Source organism: Empidonax traillii, unplaced genomic scaffold (genome assembly GCF_003031625.1).
Source record: "Empidonax traillii isolate 1590-97213 ecotype Southwest subspecies unplaced genomic scaffold, ASM303162v1 scaffold256:size688067, whole genome shotgun sequence".
In the NCBI taxonomy this organism is placed as follows: domain Eukaryota; kingdom Metazoa; phylum Chordata; class Aves; order Passeriformes; family Tyrannidae; genus Empidonax; species Empidonax traillii.
This window is the reverse complement of record NW_020955449.1, coordinates 85882-96738: the sequence shown is the minus strand read 5'-3', so window position 1 is coordinate 96738 and position 10857 is coordinate 85882. Positions and strand designations below refer to the sequence as shown.

The 10857-nt window shown below is 37.8% G+C and overlaps 1 protein-coding gene across 1 annotated transcript in view; it reads right to left on the bottom strand.

Annotated features, from left to right (window-relative positions):
* MAP4K3 (mitogen-activated protein kinase kinase kinase kinase 3) overlaps nucleotides 1–10857 on the bottom strand; it is a 77168-nt gene that overhangs the window by 26025 nt on the left and 40286 nt on the right. Inside the window, exons 16-20 of the mRNA XM_027889211.1 lie at nucleotides 6012–6070; nucleotides 4787–4825; nucleotides 4443–4496; nucleotides 811–853; nucleotides 401–593 (exon numbers count right to left, since the gene is read on the bottom strand). Coding sequence (XP_027745012.1) covers nucleotides 401–593; nucleotides 811–853; nucleotides 4443–4496; nucleotides 4787–4825; nucleotides 6012–6070 — 388 coding nt within the window. The remainder of the gene's footprint in view (nucleotides 1–400; nucleotides 594–810; nucleotides 854–4442; nucleotides 4497–4786; nucleotides 4826–6011; nucleotides 6071–10857) is intronic.

Genomic DNA, 10857 nt, shown 5'->3' with positions numbered 1-10857 from the left:
CACAATTACCTCCTATACTACCCAACCCAGTTCATTACATACAAAAGCAAACTTTGAAGGCAGAATTCTGTTCTTGACATGTCAAATGACAACAGTTGACACACTGAACCTGAACCCTACACATACACTTTATTTAACAATCCTGACACTCTGCATTATAGCCTGTTGCTTAGGAAAGCAATCGTGTCACCAAAGGCATCAGCAGGAATCATGTCAGTGACTTTGGTAGAAGGTACATTTAACCTTCTTGAGAGGTAAAACATGCTTTCTTCATGCATTTTGGCTTTCATGCACTTTCTGTCACTTGCCCACTACAGAAAAATTACCTCAGTATGTTCTAATGTGTGCACAGTGTGAGAAGGCAGAAATAAAAAATCACATTAGATTATGTAAGAAATACTTGTATACTTCTTAGGGTCACTCTTATTACCTAAAGGATTAGATTTCTGGGGAGGTAGTCGAGGAGGTGGTGGTCTGGGTGGAACGTGAGATGTAGATTTTGCCGGACTCTCCGATGTTGGGCATCTCTTGATTGTCCCTTGGTTTTCGTTTTCAGAAGAATAAGTTTCTTGGGGGATAAAGATGGATTTAGGCTGAAAGAGACATTTATTATTACTACTAATAAAAACACAATGAAGAAAGATTCAAAAGCATCCATGCTACTTCTCAATGAGTAAAAAACCCCATATGCAATATTTGGATCCTGAAACTTTCACAAGTGAAGAGCTATCAATAAAGTAATCTACATATTCTGCATTTATTTACTTAAAGTGTCCTTATCTTTTGGGCAATAAAATCCCCCTCACTTACCTTTGGTGGTAAAGGAGGTGGCACTTTAGGTTTCATAGTAGCACTATAAAGAGAAGAAACAGAACAGATTGCTACCCTCCTTGAACCTTGTCTTGCAGTCTGCAAGACGATACAGGGTTTTATAAATGCCATACAAATAAGCCCCATTAACTTGTCAACAGCACCATTATATCCAAATAACTGCATCACAAATACTTCCAAACATTTTGTTACACCACAGATACTATATGAAAACAAGCGTCACAGATCCCCCCTAGAGAGAAGAGTATCATGAACTGATTTGCTGAAGATGCATATACTGTACAAAACGAAGTAGGGAGATACACAGCAGGCCTGATATTTACTCTGTTGAGAGGAAAAAGATTTAGGGTATCAGTGAGCTTTTCTAAAGGGACACCTGTAGGTATGCATGGCAAAGGGGACTTACAAGAAAACTGATGAAGATCACCGTTTGAAAAATTTATACTGATGACTTAAACAGTCTGAAAGTAAAATTCCTCTGCATTGGACAGCTACCTCAGTGGCTGGGTTCTTTGTTTTTGTTTTTTCCATGAGTTTCTTTTTTCACAGAAGTCTTGGGAAAGGCAACTTTTTAACACAAGAACAATTCAATGGGCTGGCCCAAGAGTACAAGATATCAGCAGAAATCAAGAAAGCTGAAGCATGAGGAGCATTCTTGCTCTGCCGGTTCTGTAGCTTAAAAAATATGTTGCATCAAAAAACCAAAAAAATCAATTACGTCCCAAAACTTTGTATGTTTTTAAAAGCTCTTATACTGTCCTATTTCCTAATATTTTTGGAACTGAAAATTATTTCCATTAAATAAATTAGGAATACAGCTGTGAAAACTTGACACTCTTGCACAGTATTTTCCTTATTTTTAAATAATGTTTCAAAGTTTTTGAAAAATACCCAAGTAGTAAGATATCTGTTTGTATGTTTACAGGTCAACAACTTGTCTGCTTTGCTTCATTCTTTTCAGGAGTTTCTGTCCTGGCATCTTATCTGTTGCTTATATTTCAGAGAAGCTTGAAGGGGACTTCTGACTTCAGCAGCTGTGGTGGTAGAAATTATCTCCACTATGAGACCGAGTTTAAGTCCTTAGTGATGTGTGTCCAAGCTCCATTTATATTTTCTTTCATATTCTTCCTCTGCATTTCAGACAGCCATTACAATGTTACTGGGCAGCCAAGTAAACAGAAAAGCCAACAATTTGGCGTAAATGTGACAGATGTTTGCACAAAGGACCACGTGTCCTTGTTTCAACAATAGGGTTTAGGTGCAGTTTGTCACTGCTGATCATGCAGGGCAGCGTCCCAATAATTTCTGCTTTCCCAGTTTCCATAACCAGGAAATTCAAGCATCAGCAGCCTTGCTGTGCATGAGAGAAAAAGAAATACCAAAAGAAACAAAATTATTAAACGAAGAGAGATAACTTTATATTGTTCTGTGAAGCATGTGGATTCACTGCTGCTGCAAATCACCCAGTTTCATTCAGTGGGATCTGTTTGGACTGGAGGTGTACAGCGGTTTCATCGTTTTTGCTCTGGATCTGAATGAAGAAGTGACTGATGTCACATGTGCTCTTCCAAGCACAACTCCATCTCACAGAACACAGATCAAAAAAAAAGCCTTGAATCTTCAGTGGGTTCCAGAGGAAGATACCTGTGATCAAGCTGATGAACCAACAATTCCAGCAGGGCTTTGGGCTCAAGCAGATACCAAGCTAAGGGCACAGATGCAGAATCTGTCTGCTCCAAGGCTCATGCGTTCAAGCTTTTACTCCTGTGCTTACCCATGGTCAGGCCCTCTCCGCAGTGCAGGAGCAGCTGGGAAGAAATATGTGAAGAAACAAAAAACACCAGGACTTTTTTGGAAGACTACTGGTGACTACCCTTAGGGTCAGATGAATTGGAACCTCTCCAGAAGCTATCAGGTTCTTCCTTGTTTAATGTAAAAAAAAAAAAAATCCACAGAAAGATGACAGAGACATAAGCACCTAAAGTCAATGCTGTTTGAAAGTTCTGATGGAACTCATGTAATAAACAAGAGTTTTGAAGCACTGGACAGTGCTAGCACTTCAAGACAGCAGGGATCAAAAAGGTTCAAGCCCTGGAACATTACTGAGGTTGATGATACTGACTGCAAACCAAGCAAGAAGTCAGGGGGAAAAAAGTAATGCTAACCAAAACCAAACAGACACAAAGCTGTGCACAAAAAAAACCAGCCAGGTATTAGTATGGATGGAGTAACCAAGCTGAGCTGGCTCACAGCAGCAAGGCTATCCAGAGCACCTTCACTGGAAGCCATCAGAGTGACGCTGGCAGGATGGAGCTACAGGGGACTGTTACAGCCTGCACTGGAGGAAGCCTGAGTTGCCATGGGCAAGGTCTATCCAGCTATGAGCAAAGCAGGTTCTCAGCTTCACCCAAATGCTGCAGAGCAAATCATGAGTAGCATCACCAACTTCTTCCTCTCAAAGACAAGACACAAGAGATTCCTATTACTGATGAATTATGTAATCAACCAGGCCTTTAAACAACTGCTTAATGATGAAATATGAAGAATTTCTTCAGGAACCAGTATGGGAATAAAGTCTACTAAAAACCAACTGATTTTTTTTTTTTGGTATAAATATTACTTGTGTCAAACAGCAAATATACTTGTGTTTTGAAAAACTGATTATTAAACCATGCAAATTTAATGTACTCATCACCAGACATCAGACACTATCAGTACCTTTACCCATTTTGAAGGGGGCTGTCCCACATGCTCAGTATGTGATAAAAAACACTGCTTTTGTTATAAAAGAACAGCAGTGAAATAACTCAAGGCAAAAAAAAGACAGTGTAATTTGGTTCTCTGTAAGAGAGAGATGCCAGCAATAGATAACACGTTTTAAAGGTTTCTGGTATGAAGCAACAGCTTTCAAAATTATCCATTAACAGAAAGCAAACAAAAATTCCATCTCAATGCCACCTTTCTTTTTGGTCTTTAGATCAGATTCATTTAGGAATGTAAATCTACACACACTGGTTGTGCTTTTTAAATTGTTTCAGCTCTCATCTATAAATCAAGTAGAGCCCAAGAATAGTTATACCACTGGAATTTAATATGAGCTTAATTAATTTAACACATGCCTTTGCAGTCCCATAACCTCGCTCTCTCTGTGGTGAGGGAGTCAGCTCTATTCCAAAAAATCAAGCACCCATAAAAGCATCCTCCTAGCTGAGAACACAGACAGAACAAACACAAACTAGAGAAGACTTATGGAAACATTTTACGTACTTTTTATGAGCCTTACACAGTTATTGGTTCTAAAAAAGACACCAGGACTCAGGTTGAATTACTGGTTGAACATAATGATGCCAAGATTTTGTTCAATAATATAAGGTAAAAGGAAACCTGTATCAAACAAGACTAGCCCCTTCCACAATTTATAGTAAGTTTATCAACAGAAAAAGAAAACTTCTGGTGATGTAATCTAGGAACAACATTAAAAGCTTATCTTTAAAAATGTCACAGAATAAGGAATCCTGAGTTATTACAGAACACGATTCAACTTATTTTTTTTTTTTCAAATGCTCACCTATTCGAGGATCTAATTCTATTTATTTTTAAAACGGACTTACTGTTTAGAATCATCATCTGCATCATCATCATCTTCTAAATGTGCCACATGTCCCCTAAGAAAATGAATAAATATTACGGTTGCGTGAGTTGTATTAAAATTACCTTGACTGCTGTGAAAAGGCTACTACCTCTTGTACAGAATTTTATTGTCTTTTTTTTTAAGCTATTATTATTCTTTAGAGCAATACTGCAATCCAGACAACTAAGCCTCTCTCATAACCTCTCAGCAAGTACAGGGACAAACAAGAACTAGTTGTGACAGACAAAGAAAAAAATCAATGCACAAATTACTTTTGAAACACACAAGAGAGGAAAACAACAACAAAAAAAAGAATAGAATTACCGCTGATGCAGTTCTTCTTCAACTGATTTTAAGAGACTCCTTCAGCATTAAATAAGAACAAGAACAGAGTTTAATTGTGGTACACAAACGCAATTATCAGAAGCCAGAACAAAAGGTCTTATGATTCTCTCAATAAATAATCTAAAGCATGTTATTTCAGTGGCTTTCAGAACATACATCAAGCACCCACGTACAAATGAACACAGCTGCAATTTTTGTTTCATTTATTTTTATACAACACGCTTTCAGACGTGTCTATTAATGTATTGCTTTTAAGTGCAGTGGTCTTTTTTCCTTGTACTGTAAACCACTCTCCTTGCATTGTAAAACTTAGCTTGATCCAATCGAAAACAAATCCACACTCTCCAAGAAAATTGTAATCTTAAAAAAAAAAAAAAATTTTAATCAGACTCCCAAGGATTAAACTACTGTTGGAATAAACTCATTCTTCCCCAGTTCAATTTTGTAACATTCTGAACTTCATTTCTGTGTCTTTGAAAGGACAGACAGGGAAGAATCACAGGCAGAACACAGGAATAAGAAACAACAGGATTTTGGAAGATACCAGTATTTATATTTTCCTCAATTAAAGACTGTGCAAAAATATCATGTTCTATGCTTAGATTTTCTGCATTTTTAACATGATTTAATTTGAAAATCACAGCTAGGCATCCTGATTCTGACATGCATAAATGCAATTAAGAAATTGGGTGGAAAGGAAAAATTACACTGAAAATTATTTCATATGATTAATGTATCACGATTATTAAATGTACAAATGTAAAGTGGAAGGACTTGCTAAGACAGGTTTTATTTTTTAAAGCATTTATAACTGCATGTTCCCAGTGCCCTACAAGATGAAGAAGGGCATAAAGCAATGTCAAAGAAGAGCACTGGGAGTTCCCAGGTGGGGCAAAATTGTGGTCTGTGGGACTTACCACGCAGAACATTTTGTAAACAAGCAGACCAAGATAACAGCTCTTAAAAGGAATCTTAACCACCATAGAGACAACACAGCCTCCAATAGTGAAAAATGCTGCAATTCTATATCATTAGAGTTACTACTATTGTAGAAATAAATAGTGATTTTGGAATTTTAATTGATAGAAACAAGTTTGACTTATTTTACTATGTTCCAGCTAATGTGTTAAACACACATTTGTGATTTTTTTTATTAAGATAGTCTTGAATTAATTAAAGACAGAAAATGCTGTTGCTTACTCACTTATTTGCACCCAAAAAGTAGCCGCACTGAGGACCATGACCATATTCTAGCTGCAGATCCTAAAAATGTAAGAGAATGAATCTTTAAGATGAGCAGGTGAGCATCAAACACACACCCTGAGTCATGCTGCTGTTATCCCCTCTGCCACACCTGAGGTACCAAACCAGCTTATTTCTCTGCCTTTCCTGACCCTTAATACCACTCTCAAGCCCACTGCACTCAAAAATCTCCTCTCTGCCAGGTTGCTGCATCTCCAACTCCTTTTAAAACTCTGAACTTAGCCTCTTCCTTGCAGACACAGAGATCCTTTGCTAAAATAAAGTCAGCTGCAGAAAAGTAAATAAAATAACAACAAAAATAATACAAAAATGGAAAAGAAACACCAAAAAAAAAGTACTAAGGACTTTGCGATCTACCAGACTCTGTAGAGAACCCTATTACCCCTCAGTGGTACGTTGTAGTAGTCATTTCAGATGGGGAGTAGTTCTGGCAGGGAGCCTAAAATCCCTTTAGCACACAGGGACATTAAAAAAATAAGCCAAGAGGACAAGAAACGTTCTTATAGCTCTGGTTATAACAATACGTGTACGCTTTAAGAACACCTTTTGTATTGAAAAGAAAAATACAGTATTAACGAAGTCAAACGCTCCAGCAATCATGGAGTATAAGCTACAAAGAAGATGTGGCAATAGGATTCCAACACTGTCATTAAGTAAACACTATGACGACATACAAATTAAATGCATTAAGGGAATACAGGGACCCCAGTGAAACACGATCAAACCTGCACCTGCCAGGAGGATACTGCTATAATTAGAGGGTGTTTTTCTCTTCAGGTGGATCTCAACAGGAAAAACCTGAGCATAAATTTGCTCCCAAGACACTGAGTGTATTCACCAGGAGAAACAAATTACCCCTCACCTAAATTAGTGATAAATGCAGCTACACTGTTCCTTCCCAGAAAACATTTTAAAGATCTCCCAACATCTTCTGTTGAACTGTAACTCAAATCAAAATATGCCACCCCTCATCACGATGCCCAGATATTCAAACTTTAAGAGCAATAAATTCAGATTAGACGGGGCTGATCTCTCAAAAGGGCATTTTTAAAAATCAGAGGAAAAGTCTCACACTAGATTTTCCAGCGTTCCAAGCTGATGAAGCAGAAACCACCGCAGCCCTCAGTTCCAGGCTGAAGGGTAACCACTTTAATACAAAGCTATGGACATTGTTTTCTGCTTGGCAAGGAGTTCCAGGTTGTTTACTGCACTCTCGATACTGCTCTGTAAAGCTAAGTAGTAGTTTCCACATGGATGTGTCTACCACAGCTGTAAGTAGCATTTGACTGCTACAGTAACTTTACATATTTTCCCCAAACAAGTGAGATATTGTGGGGAAAACACTCTGTAAATGATGTAAAAGAATATATAGATCAGAAGGTTGAATAAAAATTGCAAAGGCACGCCTGATGCTGGCATTTCCTGAACCATGGAGAGACTGACTTTTTAATCTCTTTATCAATTTTATTACACTTCTTTGTTCTAGAATTAAATGATCTCCCAAACCCACCAAACTCTCTCCACTTCTATGGATCTGACTCAGAAGGGTTGCCCAACTTTCCCTCCAGACATCTGTCAGGGGATTTAGGAAGAGAGGCCTCACAAGTGGCCATGCCAATGGGGAGGAAGGTGTCAGGCCTCAGCCATGGGTATCTTTGACCCCTTCTGCTATCTTAATCTTCCTTCTCCACAGTTTGACCATCCTCCTATGCCTTGGTTTTGATTCCTCCTGCTCCTTGCTCCAAACAAGTTCAACAAGTTTCCTTCCCTCAACAAAGGCCATCCCAGGCCCTCCACAGTTTCAGTCTCTTCATCAAGCCCAATCTCTGTCTCCTTATACCCAGGTAATTCCCTTTCTTTTGCTGCTCTTCACCACCAGCTGATGGACTACAATCCACCACAAAGAAACAGATTTAACTTCCTTTACTTGGAGTACTTATACTATTTCTCTGTAATCTCAAACCCTTCCCTCAGTAAACACAGGTATTTTGAGGATTTGGGCTTTAGAGCAGGAAGTAACAAGACCGGAAACAGAAGACATCACCAGACTCACAGGTTGTGTGAGCCTATGTGAGAGGATGCCAGAACAAAGACTGGGAAGCTGTTGAGAAAAATAACCCCAGATCAGTATAATGAAAACTGAGATTTTTCACTTCGAAGAGAAAAGCCTGGAATGTTGCAAAATCACATTATTCAGAAGTGAGAAACAAAGATGTTATGCTGGACAGAGCCCAAATATCTGTCCACTTTAATTGACACACTGTGCAAGGTATGGCTATGAATACACTGTACAGCAGTGACAGGGAAATTAATAAATGAAAATAAATAAACCCACGTAAAACATAAGGAGCCTTCCTTCCTCTGTCACCAGACTTCTTAAGCATAACCAGAATTTTCTTTACCAAAAATGACATCTGCCAGAATTACTTATGTTTCAATGCTTTTAAAGGGTAAAAGCTTTGTTTTGATTCAGTTCACTGTTGTGTAAGATTTATTTGACTATGGTTTTAACTGGATATGTGGAATTTTTCCAGAGCCCTTTAAATATTGCTGACTTTCCCTCCAACTGTGGGGTGAAGTACACCACTGCCAGGGAAACTCCTTCTTTTGCACTCTTGACAGATAAATACTGAGAGCTAGAAAGCTTTTAAAAAGTTAAATACGTTTTTCTTCTATCTTCTATTTCAAACACATCCAGAAGTTACAACTTTATAAACTTTCTAGCTACATATTTGATATGAAAACATTGATAAATGCTGCATGTATCCTGCAAAGCCTCCAGTGAGCTGTTACACTTAATCATCCAATATAACTGGAGTTTTTTAAAGCCACACATAAAGACACGAAATCTTATCAGTTGTGGATTCCCACTGGAAAGAACAGATTAGTGTTAGTTCCTAAAGGATGCAAAGTTACCCAACAACTTTATCAATCTACACTAATATTATCATTTAACTTACATATAATGCTGATTAGTTAATTAAAATTCTTTTTAGATCAGACAACATTGACACAGAATAACTCTGGGTGACTAGACAGATATATTCCAATAGAATCTTGAGATATACAGCTGGCAGAAATGAGAAGAGGTCAATAATCCGTATACTGACTCAAAGATGCAACTCCAGATTATTCTGCACTCGGCCTCAGGTTACCAACAACTCATATCACAGAGTATTCTGAGTTGGAAGGGACCCACATGGATCACTGAGTCCAACTCCTAAGTGAATGGCCCCTATGGGGATCAAACCTTTGTGTTATTAGCACCAGGCTCTAACCAGCTGAGCTAATCTCAGGGTCTCATCTGTGTACGAGATGAAGTGTGCTATTTGCTGGCAGTAACTGCTTTGAAAAAGAAGGTAACACAGGGAATTATTACCAGTTCTTCTCAATAGTTTAAGTAACACTAAAGGAAGTTGTCATGCAGAAAGACAAATCAGATAAATTACATGTGCAAAGTAATCAATGACTAAAAACAGCATACAGATTCCCTCAAAGCAAAGATAAAGCAAAGGGCATTCTCTGAAACAAATTCCCCAGGAGTGCTCAAATCTGCAAAATCTTAAATTTTAAAAATCTGCTATATTTTCTGCAGAATTTCATGGTAAGTTAATTGTTAATGCACCTTTAACAGTTATGTTCCTACTTTGTTGTGTAGGGCTGAGCTGTACTGGAAATCTATTTTTAGGTGTTCAGGCCTTCACAAACAAAACTGAATGCATAAAGCCACCCAGCAATTCACAGTTACTTCCTACATTTGCTATTCTTGAAATCCAGTGAGAAACAAGACCATTTGAAATGACAAAATCAAGACTTTATATCTACAAAATGCTGGGGAAGTAACTCTGAATTTCAAAGAACACAAATCACCTTCCGACTACTAACATATCAAATGGCAAGGCACATACACATCCCTTTCCCAGTGAAATGATTAAGAAATTCCTATCACATTGCTTCATCAAAGAAGAAGTTAATTTTTAAAAGAGCCTAATATTACCTAACGCATATGCTGTATTTTTAATGCCTTTATTTCAATAAAAAGTGCATCCTGGAACTTCTTTGGTTTTCTTAACACCTCAGAAACAGCAAGTTGTATGTATATTTTTTTAAACACACTAAATATAATTCTTTCCTGGTTACTGATGGAGGTTTTACTGTGCATTACTGCTACACAATCCCTGTTCCCCTCTTCCCTCGTATTTCGAGTCTGTGAATGTCCCCTTGGCACAAACAACACTATTTCACACCCATGGAATGGACCATCGCTATCTTAACTCGCTGTGGTAACTCCTTCATGCAACAGGCACTTGCACACAGCATTTTTAAGCTGCCTCCTAGCAATAAAATTGAGCATCTCATTTTCTCAATTACTTTTGCCAAGGCAGAAAATACCCAAAACAGACAGGGAAGGAAAAAAAAGAGCAAAAACCATTGGTACTTTTCTCCCCACTTCCACTTATTCTCTTCTGATCCTAAGGACCACATGCCATTTCATTACTTAAAGCCAAACAAAATATGAAGAGACTCTCCAAAATTCCACACTGATAGTTGCAATATGTTTTTACAGCTACATTAGCTAACTAGGATAGGAGTTTTCATGGCTTGTAGTAAAGAAAAAACAAAGGTATGCACGTGTGAGGAGAAAAATTATTTAAATTGAAGAAAAATTCTCCTGGGTAATGTTCTCTATTACCTATGTCAATCTCTTTAACTCAATTTTTTCCTACCAATATTTTAGTTTTTCTGCCACAAATAATTAAAAAACAGAGAATAGCTATGCTGAAACA